Genomic DNA, 14481 nt, shown 5'->3' with positions numbered 1-14481 from the left:
GATAGATTTACATGACTCCTTCCACATCTATCTTGAGATAACTGCACCCTGTTGGCATGTGCTTGTGATCCTGCCATTTCTTGACTGAGATATTCATGAGTCATTCAAAAAAGAGAAAGCTTGATTGAAAAGTGCTAATTGAAATAAGATATTTGCATACAATAGGGATGTGGCATCTGCCTGAGCCATACATTTTTTAAAACTAAAGTGCAATCCTTCGCAATTTTACAGACTTCACCTTATTTGTCAAATTTGATGTTTCCACTGATCGTGTCCAATGACTTGTTCAGTACATTTTGGCAAGTTGATCTTGTCTTCCACAGTGGTTTTCCAAGATGCCTCATCATGAGGCTGCCAAGTTCACTTTGAAAGCTGACAAAGCTTTTTATACATTAGTCAAGTCTTACTCAAAGCTGCTCTGAGAGGCTCTTTTCTGGCACCTCAAGTGCCACCCCACAGTATAGATGAAGAGAAGCACTTTATTGTAGAGGTCAGTATGGTGTTTTGTCCCTTCTAGCATGGCTAGAGACCAAAACTGCAATGTTGCTTTAGAGCACAGTCAGGGGCAATAAAGAAATAGAGTGTTTGTTCTTAGGGGCTAGAGAGAAAACTCACAACTTGTTGAGTTTTTGTGATTAGTTGACTACCATATTCCTTTTTCACGAACGGATTATTTTACCTTAATGTTCAAGTGAAGAGCAGCTGTTATTCCTAGTCCTTTTCTCTGTGTCAGAATCCAAGAGATAGGTGAAAAACAGGGCTGAGGTTAAGGCTGTGGGTTACAGTATACAAATCAGTTGCAATGTTCAGCTTTGATTTATGATCACCATGGCTCATGAGTGCCAAAGCTGCCTTTTAAAATTTATGCCTATACATTGTTTCCCAAGAGTTGTAGTGAAGAGGCTTTAGTAGTCCATAATAAATGGAAGAATAAAGTAGGGCAAAGGGAATACTAGCAGAAAAAATAACAAGCTGATTTATTTTCTGAGAGTATCATCCTGCTTGTTCAATAAAGTTTAGCCAGAAGGGTCTCATCCCTTTAAGCTCTCTGCCCCTTGGCCGTTTCCCCCTTACCTCCACATACCTGTTGAGACACATGTTCTCAGGTTTCATCCCATAGGGTTCTTCCTAGCCAGCCACCCACATCCTTTTAAGACAGATCAGGTGATTAAGTAGAACATTTTATGTGGGGGATCGCCTTGGAGTTCAGAGTGCTCACTGTCACACAGAAAACAGCAGTGTTCTCCTTGAAAGGATGCAACTGGAGAAGATATAGGGCTTGTAGGTTTTCAAAGTACTGTAACCACATTAAAATCTGAGCACTAAAAATAGGAATAATAAAGGGTATTCCACTCCAGTAGCTTCCTAGACAGGATGAAGAACTATCACAGTCCACTTTTGAGGTATGTAATTACACACTGAGTTTACTGAAAGCAGTTTCTACAGGTTTATTACATCACTCACAACAAAGCCATCATCGGCTACTGTATTTGTGGATGCTATTAATACCCATATTTTAAAATTAATCATATGTAGTGCCTGTACGTGCACTACAGGCATTAGAGCATTAGTGCTCCTCTGCTAGGGTTCCCCCACTTTAGCATTTCAAGGGGTGTGGGTGGTTTTGTTTGGTTTGTTGGTTGCAATTTTAATAAATTTGAAGGATTCAGTGGTTTTGTTTCAGGGCTGGTGTAAACCTCAAACTCTTTTATTTAGTTAAAGAATGTTTTTAAGTATCTTTAAGTAGCTGTTCCCAAGAAGAAGTAAAAGGAAAAGAATGCTGCTGGGTTTTGGAATTGTTGTCCTTTCTTTGAGTTAGATTTCAGAGTGAAATTTCACAGAAGATGACCTTATGCATTGGAAGAAAAGGCAATTATTTGCCCTCCTCAAAAAAAGAAAATTGAAAAAGCCAAACCCTGGTGACTTATTTCTTGACATGCTGTTGCATGTTTATTAACTTTCCCAGTCCAGTCATTCGTGATGAGGTGCTGAAGCAGGGAAGGTGGCAGCTATGGGAGCCTGACTTTTGTCAGTACATACCTACCCATCCAAATTTGCACCATGCAATTAGCCATCCCAATTTAATTCTTAATGCACATGCAGTAAAATTGAAAAAAGAAAAGGCTTGGGCATTAATTGCATAGAAGTCTGAGTTATCCTGAAAAAATTCTAGCTAAAGAAGAGTTATGTTGTTTTTAATTGATTCATGGCAAACCAGAAAGGAGAACTAGGTCTCTGGAGATGTAATCCTAAAAGAAGTGTTGTAAGTGATGGCAAATAAAGGGGAGAATATGGACTTACTGAGGAAAGTGATTGGACGAGAATAGGACTTAAGTGATAGTGTTTATTTAGAAAATGTGTTTCTGTGGCACTTTTACCATTGTAAAAGTGTGGTTTTACTATTTTAAGAGTAAACTGAGTGCAAAATGGGGCAGGCATCATTTGCCTTCTGAGATGGAGTACTTAGAACTCTTTTGCCACTCAGATGCAGGTGTTGGGCTCTGAGCTCTGAACTCCCCTCCCTGGGTACTTCAAGGCAGGGGTTGTTCCATAGATGGAGTCACTGTGCTGTTAAGGCTGGAAAAGAAATCTAAGATTGAGTTGAAGCCCTAATCTAACACTGCCATCTTCACCACTAAAATGTGTCCCCAGATGCCACGTCCATACATCATTTAAATGTGTGATTCCACCATTTCCCTGTTGTGCCCAAGACAAGAAGCCATCACTTTTTCCTCTGTGTGTGTGTGTGCACTTATTCATTCCCTCAAAAACTCATGTTCTCATTTGTCTCCCTGAAGTCCTGTTATGAAAGCTCCTCCTCAAGTGAAGTACCACGAGCTGTGGTCAGAGCTGAGGTCCCTCTCTGCCCTCAGGCTGGGATTGTGATGGTTTTTGAGTAGCTGACAATAAGAGACAGCAAAGATAAGTTGCTTTATCTTGTATGGTTTGAGTGCTTCCAGACAGCATTACCTCAGCTCCACAGTGAAATGGGAACTTGTTTTCTGGCACGGACTTGGTGGCTGTGTCTTGGCCCCTGTCTGGGCCCGTATTCATGGGCAGTCTCTCTGATTGGGTTTATGGTCTCATAAATGAGTAATACATGCACACTGATGTAAGTATTTTTTTTTCTTAGAGCATCTCTGTGAAACAGGGAAGCTCCTTCACCCCTTAGTTAGCTGTTAGGAAGCAGGTAGCAATTCTTGTTCAGAGGAGGAGAAAATTTAACAAAATTAAAAATCACAGATATTTCCATAGAGTAAAAGCTAAAAGCTTTTGTTAATCATTGTAGAAAGTGTTTTGTTTCTTTTTTTAATGAAGTATATGTCATATCTCTACAGTTGCTTCGTTCAAAGTGTACACAGCTTGGTCAGAATGAATTTTAGGACTTTACAGCAGTCAGTGGTTTTTTCTCATCTTTTTATCATGAGCTGTGCTGCATCAGTTACTAGTTGTATATTGGACAGAAAGCCATGCCAAATAATTAAAAGTATAACTTGGAGAACTGGGCAGATAATGAATAAGGTAGATAATGGGTGGACAGGAGGGAAAATTAGCAAACAATTTTTTTTCTTAAAGAAAAACTTTATTAATTTTTAGCAAGTTTTCCTCAAGTTTTTCAAAATAATTTTAAGAGACTCTACAAAGGATCTGCATCGCTTCAGTACATTTTTTTCCAGATCAAATGCCCTTAAGGTAAGAAGACTCTACTCCATAATAAAATATGCCAACTCCATTTATGAAAAATTTTATTTTGTCATGAAGGGAGAAGTATTTTTGATACATTGGTGGTATCTGAGAAGCTGAATTTTAAACTGCTTTTAAGCTTTCTTTAACAGTGGCATTTGAAATAAAGAATGGCATTCTGGGAAGTAATCTTCAGTGATAACAATTGCTGAAAACATAGCTTTTCTCTGGTTGAAAAGCAGAACTTCTGACCAGCCCCATAAACTTAGGGATGTTTTACCTTATGCATTTGCAGAAGGTACAAGAGAGTCAGGCGAGGTCATCATTTGCAAAGTTTTGGATTAATTCTGGCTCCTAGACAATACAGAGTTCTGTCAATATTTGGGAGGGTCCATTGTGTTAAGCTGTGTTCTGAAGTCTTGTGGGCCAGGAAGGCAAAGAGAAGAGAGACTGTTGTTAACAAAGCTTTGCCATGCTGGATTATTGCTTTATTCAATGTCGATCTAGCCATCCATTGAAAGTCTACCAAAATCATAAAGCAGATAGATGGTGAAGGTTTGATTGCTCTTTCTAGGGGTTGGGGTTTTTTATTTCTTTCTTTTTTTCTTGTGATGATGCTTTTATCACTACTGTGAAAAGCATCTTTCAATGTGTTCTGAAAGCATCAAGGAAGTGAGGATGAAAGTTTTCAAAATAGCTTCAGAAGTAAAAAAGCCTCCCAGAACTATAATATAGTTGTCATGTTAGAGTTTTAAATAACCTGTATGTTTTAAATTAATGTACTTATATGTGAAAGTGAGTAAGAATGGTGCCAGTTCTTTGGAAGTGACTGCATTCCCTGCATGGATGTTATTCATAGCTCTCTATTCCCCTGGTACATATAAAACAAAATGAATTGGCTATCTTTTTACATCTCCCTTTGAATGTTCTCTAGTGACTCTGCAAGTTGCCCCTTTTTGTCTTTCTATTAAATAGCATTTAAAGCTTCTGGCACAGCTGGACTTCAGTATGTAAGAAAGCTTTTAGGGTATTACAGTGTCATTAGCTATAGAAACTACAATATTTGAAACATTGAAACCCATCCTGACTTTGCTGCATGTGGCATGTGCTTAAAAGTTTGGGTGTGTGTGTATATTGTTGAAGCTATCCCTGAACAAAATCATGAGAATGAATAAAGAATCAATGCTGCTTTTTTAAAAGCTTCTTTTCTAATCTCTGTAATTTGAAACTGAAGACTTAGAACAGTGGGTCAGAGATTGTTCTGCAAGATAAATCCCTTGCATCACATAACCCTGACAACTCCCCAGTTCCATCAAATTAATAACAAATGGATGAGAAGATAAGCAAAACTAATGGGGAGGTCACATTTTTGTGACAAAGGTTTATGGCCATACTGAATCTCATGTACTGTGATATCCCTCCTCCTTTTCCTCCTCCGCTTTGGTATTTTTTTACTATCAGATCTGAGCATTCCTCTATCTGAAGCTCTTCTGTGGAGGACATATGATGAATTGCAAGCTGAACTGCATGTCTCCAAAAAGCTGCTGTGAATAACTCTCTACTTTTCTAGTAGAAATCACTGGTTTTTTGCAAGGCCAGGCCTCGTTCTTGCACACTGTACATCCATGCTCTGCTCCTTGGATGCTGCTGCATGTTTGAAGATTGAAACGCACTGCTGTAATCCCATCTCCCTCTCTTAAAGCTGTGCAATAATGGAGTTTGGCAGCAGTGACTGAATGTCATCTGGACTGGATCTTTTCACAAAGCAGGACCAGCTTAGAGCAGGTGGCTCAGAGTGATGTCTGATTGAGTTTTGAGTATCTTCAAGGCTGGAGATGCTACAGATGGAGATGTCAAAGCCTCTCTGCACAACCTGTTGCAGTGTGAGACCAGCCATGTTGTGAACTTTCTTTCTTTTTCCTGATATCTAATTGTAATTTCACATGTTCCAACTTGTGCCCATTGTCTTTTGACCTGTCTCTGGGCAAATTCCCTTTTAATCCAGTCTGTTAAATTCTCTTGATTCACTACAGCAGATAGGCAATAAGCAGAAGAGTAAACAATTTGCAAATTACTTCTATTGGAGATCTGGTCCAAACATACCTTTGAATCCAATAGTCAAGACAACTGTACAAGTTGTAGGAGACTGTTTTTTTTTAAATGGAGAAGGGGTATTCCAATTGAAGGGTTGTGGGCATCAAAATTTTGAAAATAATAAGGAGCTGGTAATTCTTCTATAGCTCTTAGCTGCTCAGACATAAGGCAGCAGGCTGCTTTAGAGGCACGTTCACCTTTAGAGGCAAAGGTGAACATGATGACCTTGAGAGTTCAATTTACAACTGCACCTGCAGTTTGCCAGGAAGGAATCACTTGCTAAGGAAACTGAATAATGAATTCAACTTTCAACCCCTACTGATAGTAGGCCAGATAAATATGAAACTTTACCTACTCAAGGAGTATTTCTCCATGCTTATTCTCTTTGGGTTAATTTTATTTTTTCTCTTTTCCACCTAACAAAAACCATGTAGTTGTTTTTGCTCCTAAGAAGGGAAAAAGGGACCTATATTAATAAAGCCAAGTTATTTCTCTTTAAAGATTATTTCAATATGTTTGCATCAAGAACTTGAAGTTAACCTGGTGGAGAGTTATAAGGAAGTCTTACCCAAGTCGAGCCATGAGAAATTGCTGTATTTACATACGCTGTGGAATATGTTAGGGGGCCTCTTGATCCTGATCACTGACTATTTCAGTTGCACAAAGGAAGTTTTTACAGAACCTGAAGATCATCAAGGATCACTTAAATCCCCAAACAGTAAAAAGGTTATTTTTGTACTTTGTTTTGGGCCTTCACGGTTAGAGGTGAAGGTGAAATACTGGCTCACTGATGTCAAAGCCAAACTTTTACCACTTCAGGAAGTCTCTCCAGTCACACAGCCTGCAGCACAGAGTGGGACAGAGCCACAGTGAAACTCCACCATAGGACCAAAATGGAAGCAATGTACAGAAGTGGAAGAATGAGCACTGGTTTTATCAGCTGAACTGCTTATTCCTTTTCATCTCAAATAACTTGAAAATCCACATTACCCAAGCTCTCTTGCTGCAGCAATATTGTGAATGTCTTAAGCTAACGTAAATTTTAGGAAACAATGTTGACTTCTGCTTCCACTGATAAAATCTTTTCTTTGCTAGTTCTCCACTTCTAATCATGTTGTCCAAATACTCTAATTTTATACAGATCACTTTTTTTTTTTTTTGTCTTGCTAATGAGAGAACAAGGAAATAAATGGGAAAGAAGATAAATCTACAAAGGCCATGGTCATTTTATACAGAATTTCAGTCACTACTTTTTTAAGTCTGTTTCTGTTTAGCTAAGAAATTGAATAGGGCTTTAAGATATCAAGAATTTTGCTAAGTAATAGGCAGTTCAGAGCTATTGAATTTATTATTTTTCTGTATAGCAAAATATGTAATTGTTTGGGGGATTTTGTATCTTTCAATTTGTTTTTTTTTTTAATTGGGTGAGAGGACAAACATTCATTTAGTTAAGAGGCTGGGGGGAAGAGGAATTGTCACATTCTCTTAGAAGCTTCCCTGACATTTTCTTTCCCATCTCCTTTACAGAGCTCAGCTCCCCCAGATATTTATATTTCCTAAAATCCCTAATATTTTTTTCAGTTTGTTAGGACTTTACAGGAATTCTTGGCCCATAGTCTGTATTAGATTTAGCAACTGGAATCTTATGCTTTACATGCCTGTTCCTAGGGATTGAGCAGCTTGTTTACTGAGATGATGTAAGTGATCCCAGTGGTTTTTATTGGCAGTGGAAGGCACACTGAATATTCAAAGCAAACAGAATTGATTTTAAAGAATGCAAAACAGTAACCACTGTGAAACTTGTGAGAGTTGAAACATTTCTGAGTAGTTTTTCTGCTTTGTTATTTGCTTTTCTGGCGTAAACCATTTTTAATGACCTGATACACATATCTTCTCCTTTGATAAACCTAAAGAATATACCATAGGCTTTTTCAAAAGAGCAGTGGTACTTAAATTGATGTTATAGTTAGGTTAGCCACTTCTCCTTTTACAGTGAAAGAATAATAATTTGCATTTATACTCTCCTGTTTCCTCCTGGGGCTTCGCATAAGCTTCCCTCTTATTACACCAACCTTCCAGAAATCCCATCTTCTGAAACTGAGAAGACTGTAAGGAAGAGATGAAATTTCAAATAATTATTTATATTCCTTCCATAGAGAATTGAAGCACATTCTGCTAGCATATGCTTTTTTTTTTTTTTTTAATAGAAAACTAATAATATGATCACAGCTTGTCTTTTGGATTCTTCCAAATGACAAAGCAGAGATGAAGAGTCTCACAAAGTCAAAACTATGTGTGCACTAAATTGATAACTTTCAGAGTATCACCATTGCTGACAACAACACATTGGTCAAAAGCAAATATTATTAAGTCTACAGTCTTGTATATAGTGCTTATAGACATGATAGGAATGTGGTCTTGTGGAGGGTAAGACCCATATGTTTTCATTTAGATACTTTTCAGTAAGATTTTAAATCTTGTTGAAGACCTTGCTAAGCTTGGTTTTGAATGATCAGTTGGGAAACATTTTATTTAAAGTATTGCTCTATTAAATTAATATCTCTTGTAGAGATTGAATCTATTGATTATAAAGAGAAATAAATGGGAGAGGGGAACACAAGAGTTCAAATTCAAAAGGTAGAAACTAGTTCACAAAACTCATTCTTATTGTAGCCACATGAAGGAAGAGACATAATGTGGTACAGTGTATTCATATTGTGTCCTGTGCTTACAGAAGTGTTATAATTTATGAAACCTGCTAACATGCTTTTTCTTGGGAAAATTTTATCATCCTATAAGACTTGCTGTGGAAATTTTTTCTTGTCTGTGTTTGAAATGTACTATATTAGGGATGAATACACCAAAGAAGATACTCAGTATGTAGAATTCCCATGTACATAAGGAGTCCATTTGCTTTCTAGTATTTTTTGAGAAAATTCTGCAGGGTGTTCAGAACCTGGAAACCTGTAACTTGAAGTACTTTTGTCAAGTGTCTCCTTATTGTTCTTTGTCCTCTTGTAATGACACACTTATCACTATCCACTGAATAGAGTAAATAGATATATCTGAAAAATACACTTTTATGGTATCTCCAGAGATCAATAATGACAGCTGCAAAAGCATGGTGTCCTCTTGGTACTTGGGAAGTACAAAGTGCCAAGGTCACTCAGACTCGTGTGTTTCAAGACAATTTCTGTTTGATTGTATTCCATGATTTCCCTTTGGCACAAAACCTGTCCAAAAAGGCCAGAGTGTTGGATCCATTACTTCAATACCTGGTGAGAAAACTTTCACATTTAAATTTTCTGCCAGGTAAAGAATCTTCTTTTCCTTAGTCCAGCCATTACAAAAACTCCATGCTTCCTTCAAAACAAGTTGTTGTTGCAGGTCTTACTCTCTTGTTGAGAGTAAGAGATAGCTTTGGATTTTTGGGGAAAGAATGGAGCATCTGTCCTATGTAGCTCAATTAAAAAATCAGTGTCTATAATAGGTTCTCCAAAGCATGATCAAGAGCATCTCTCTTATGTTTTCTGCTCTGACTCACTGCTGTCTTTATGGGTGTAGAGGAAGACAATCTTTCTAATTCAGAAACTTAAGAAAGTTGTCATAAATTAGGCAGCTTGAAAACTCTCATGTCTAGGTATTAGCTCAGCTCTTTTTTCCTACTGGATAATTGCTTAATCTTTCATAAGGTATGACTTGGTTTTAGCCTTTATACACCTATCTTTACAGGAATATCCATGAAATTTTTATGCTTTCAGGTAGTCCCACAGAGCTCAGTGAAGAATATTTGTAAGAGTAATCTCTATGGAATCTGGCTCTATATTTGGTTTCTATAACTCAGTTCTTTTTTGTGTGCTATGCATGCATTTTGTTTTCTCTTGCACATCCCTCTTAATGAAGCCCTTGTCTGGGTTTTTTGTTTGGTTTGTTTTTTTTTTTTTTCTTTTTTCCTTTTTTTTGGTATTTCTGCTAGTCTTGAACAAAATACAGTGTATAAGAAGAGGGAATTATGTTGTAATTATATTTTATCCTTGCTGTACCCTAAATCAATTAATACTTAGTATTTTTAAACCCTTTTGCATTTTTAACTTTGAATTAGAATAAAAGTAAAATTTGGGTTGCTTTTATCTGTATTTGCAATATAGCTGCTCCTGTCTTCCAAAGGGTCTCTTAAGAGTCCAGAGTTCTTGGTGTTGGATGTTTTAGTGGATAAAACCATTTTTACCATTTTCCTGAATACCATTTTTGTCTAACCTGCACTCGAAAATGAAATGTATTTAGTGGTCCGAGTCCTGACCCTGGTGAACAGCAGTCTGCATTACAAAACAGACACTGAACTGGTGGTTTCTGCTTCGGGACACTCAGACCCAGTCAGCATGGGGGCACAATTACCTCACACCCCAGGGAGTGTTTTCTGAAGGTGAGGACTGAGGTCATTCATCAGGCAATAGGGAAAACCATCTCTTGTGAAATTGCTCTCTGCACCAGCCAGAGAGAGCATTTCCCAGGGCTGCTGCTGCTGTGGCCTCATTGCTCCCTTTGGTTTAAGAGTTTTATAATCTGGAATCTCCTAGACTGCCTCTTTTGATGCAAAGAAGCAATGATTTGCATTTCAGGGTGACGTTTTTAGTAGGTTATTTGTTGGAAACAATGCCTTAATAGAGGTGAATTACTGGATTCTTCAACAGTTATTATGTGTTTTATGTTGGTTAGTACATTATTGACTGTACCATCTACTCATTAAGATGCTTTCGTAAGAGTTACTCTGACACTGAAGTTGAGAGACTTAAGTGGCTGTCATCTTTGTGCCAAATGGATTAAAACAAAAAAAGCACAGCCTTTCTTGGTAGATCGGTGCTCAATTTCAGCTGGGTCATACCAGGTTAATAAAACAAAGTATCAAGTTGCCTTTTGTGATTTTTTCTCTTTTGGTTAAAAAAGAGGAAAATGAAGGTTTGGTTTTGTTCATATCTTTACCTATTTCAGCTCAAAACTGTGTGTGAACCTTTTTATTTTGGAGCACAGTAACACAATTTAGATCATTTCATGCCTGTATTAAATTAACCATAAATGAAAATGCAAATTAATCAATTTCTTTTTTCCATCTGCTGTGTAAATAAGCCTTAAACCTCCAGTGGTTACTGAATAGGGGAAATGGCTAAACAGGAGGAATGAATAGAGTGATATCAGTCTGAATCAGCCAGAGGGGACATAGGTAGAATAATTCTTTGGGTCAGGGCCATGAAGGAGACTGCCCTAAAAGCCCATTCACCTTTACTTTTTATAACATTGGCAGTATAAACAGGGAACTTTTTTTCAAAAACTAGCATAAGCAAAATCCCTGAGTACGGGAGAGGATGTAGAAGGAAGGAGGAACATGCTGCTGGGATGGACACTGGTGGGAAAAAATTCTTCAGAGTCCAGGAAATTTGTTGGAACCTTCAAAAAAACAGCCTGTAGCTCCAAAAAAAAAAAAGAGTGAGCTCCCTTCTGAGCATGTTTCTTCCTGTCTTCAGATTGAACTGGTCACAACACACCTCTTAACTTCAGCTTACTTTTTCCAGATGTTTTTTTTTGTCTTCTTCTGTAAGTGCAAAGAAAATAATTAATGGGTTTTTGAAACAGTGTGGAACCTTAGACTTGAGCACCGATTGTGGCATAAGCCACAAGACAAACTGATTGTAAAAGCAACTATAAATACTGGAGTGGGGAGAGAAAAAGGAATCTTGGCCCACCAGTGGGCATGACTTTATTATCATACCTTGAAGATATGTCAGCTGGAGATGTCAGGGTATTTTTCATACCTCCAACCCTTTGCAGTCACATTTAATGATCTCTCTAAGCTCTGTGCAAAAACCACAGCTCTGGTACACCTTGGTCAGATAGCGCTGGGAGTCTCATTTGATAGCAGGTATTTCTATTCGTCTCTGAAATTTGATGTTTGTTTAAATTGCAACACCTTGGACCTTATTTAAAGTTTGTGGGAAGGAGGTGGGGTTTTACATGTTGGTGCTGTCATGCTCTCTGTCCTATTACTTTTTAAAAATATATTTTGGGCAATTATAACCAAATTCAAGTGTGTCAAAGATATCAAGCTCAAGTGACTGTTGTGGAAACTGGCAGCTGTGGCGATAAGAGAGGGCCTGATAATGTTCCCACCATGGGGAGGCTTACCCCTTACTTCACGTGGGAAAATAATCCCAGGGAACACCAGTCATTTGGTGCAGCTATTTATGGAACTACTTATTTATTCTTAGAAATCCTTTGAGGGTACTTTTGTAAACTGTGTATCTACTCTGTACAGAAATGTCTAGATCATCTGTGGCAAGTGATGTATTGCTTTGGTTGGTTGTACATGATTTTGGCATGTTCTGTTGCCCTAGTAAAATCAGTGGGTTTTTATTTCTTTTTCTCCCCAAGATTTCTTTCGACCTAGCCGAATATACTGCTGACGTTGATGGGGTTGGCACTTTACGGCTCCTAGATGCTATTAAGACCTGTGGCCTTATCAACTCTGTGAAGTTTTACCAAGCCTCCACCAGTGAACTTTTTGGAAAAGTGCAAGAAATCCCGCAAAAGGAGACCACCCCTTTTTACCCAAGATCGCCTTATGGTGAGGAGCGCTGATGGTGTGTGTGTGTGTGTAGTGTCTGTCTGTTCTCCCTGCTCATGTCTCAGGGCTGAAGTCATTTGGATGTGAGATTAGAATGATGATAGAGCTAAAGTGACTAGACATGTTGAGAGGCATACCTTTATGAATTACTATATAAAAAGTATTTGCTGCCATTGCCTGGGGGTTGGAAATTAGCATCTCACTTCACAAGGCCTTGTTCATTCAGCTCAGAGGTGAATAGCTCTTGAGGAAGGGAGGGTAGGGTGACTGCTCCTTCACAAAGGGTTGTGAGGTACCACTGAAGTGATAAAGTTTCATTTCTTTTCTTTTTTTTTTTTTTTTTTTGCCTAAACAAAAGATTCCCAAGAGCTCACATCTTCTTCGTGAACTCGTATGAAATTTGAAACACTTATTAAAGCAATAATCATGGAGGATTTCGGTGATAAAATTTCAAATTAATTTGAGTGTTAAGGCACGAGATTTTCACTTTTATTCCTCCAAAGTAATTTTGGTTTTGTTTTGGGTTTTTTTTTAATTAACAGAGGTCACTACAGTGGCATATTTCACACACTCTGACCGTGTTAATTATATTGTAGAAGAAAAAATGCTGTGTCTGAGTGTGTATAAGAAGACAAGAAAGAAAGTGCCCCGATGATTCCTGGCCAGTTCAGAGGCTGCTCAGAATATGCGAATTTTCCCATTCAGCTACTGTTTATTGGGCTGATTTATTTTTTTTAAATATAAAATTTGACACATATAGGGAACTACAAATGCTAAAGCACATTGCTATTGAAATGTGGACTTCACCCTGCATGTGACAGAGACTTGTGTGTGTGTCTGAGCTGTGTATAGCCAAGCATTTATACAATAACACCTCAAAATTATTTTTACAGGGGCAGCAAAACTGTATGCCTACTGGATTGTGGTGAACTTCAGAGAAGCCTACAATCTCTTTGCTGTGAATGGCATCCTCTTCAATCATGAGAGCCCCAGAAGAGGTTAGAAAAGATGTGTGAAACTGTTTTCAACCTTGTGTATATCTGATTGGTAAAATGGAACAATGCATCCACAGGTTTCATTTAAACTTGCCAGAATTTAAAATTGCCAGAATTCTGTAGGGAAGGTGTCATGACTTGCAGCCTACCCATGGCATTTGGTGCAGCCCTCCTGGCAGTCTCAGAGCCTCAGAGCTCAGGAACAGCAGCTTTCCCCTTCACACATCATATTCCATTTCGTAGCTCACTAACACCAAAGGGAAGTTTGGATATCTAATTTTGTGTCCCTGTTGATAATAAGTAAAGGCAAAAATGTTAATATGGCGCGTTAAAAAAGGCAGGTTTTCTAAACATTCATTTGGGCAACTACATAACAGATGCAGTTTCAGGTGTGTCTTACTCAAGATTTTAATTTGTGTATAAATGTCAAATTAAGAGGCAGAAATAATAGATGCTCTAAGTTCATAAGACTAATTAGTACAGCCTGGTGTATTTTGAAAAAATTTTGAATTATGGCCCATACTGTTTTACAAGATGGCTTTTAACACATGGCTTCAAAATGCCTTTCAGTTTAATCCTTAACAGCAATGCAGCTTAAATTCCACTTAAACATCCCTTTTCCGCTTGCAGTGCTTTATGAACAATTAATGCTGCTATTTAGTTTGAGTAAGACTCCATGGTTGATTAGAGGTCTCTTTTACAATGACGGTTTTCCTCTGCCCTTTAAGTATTGTGACTGTTGAAAACACTCTAAAATTAAACTTTAAATTAACACAGAAAACTGGATTCTCAGTGCAGAAGCCTTTTATTGTGGTCTGTTTCTAAATGAAAAATAAATTCAAGTTTTACAGGAATGCTATTATATAAATTATAGCCTGGCACAAAATGGAAGATTTTTAATCATACTTATATGGTACTTATATAAAACAGACCATAATTTCAATTCTGCTTAAAAGAAAAAAAAAAGAGGAGAGAAAAGGAGTCCATGTCAATAGGATTTAAATATTCATTTTGGTCTTTGGGAGTCACAGCTGTGAAACTTCATCATACAGTGGCTAGGCAGCATTTACAGTAGTTGGTGGTGGAAGCTGG

The 14481-nt window shown here is 37.8% G+C and overlaps 1 protein-coding gene across 1 annotated transcript in view; it reads left to right on the top strand.

Annotated features, from left to right (window-relative positions):
* GMDS (GDP-mannose 4,6-dehydratase) overlaps nt 1-14481 on the top strand; it is a 408288-nt gene that overhangs the window by 141100 nt on the left and 252707 nt on the right. The window contains exons 5-6 of the mRNA XM_005481685.4: nt 12202-12394; nt 13288-13392. Coding sequence (XP_005481742.1) covers nt 12202-12394; nt 13288-13392 — 298 coding nt within the window. The remainder of the gene's footprint in view (nt 1-12201; nt 12395-13287; nt 13393-14481) is intronic.

The sequence above is a fragment of the Zonotrichia albicollis genome, chromosome 1, assembly GCF_047830755.1.
Source record: "Zonotrichia albicollis isolate bZonAlb1 chromosome 1, bZonAlb1.hap1, whole genome shotgun sequence".
Classification (NCBI taxonomy): domain Eukaryota; kingdom Metazoa; phylum Chordata; class Aves; order Passeriformes; family Passerellidae; genus Zonotrichia; species Zonotrichia albicollis.
This window is presented reverse-complemented; position numbering and strand designations above follow the sequence as displayed.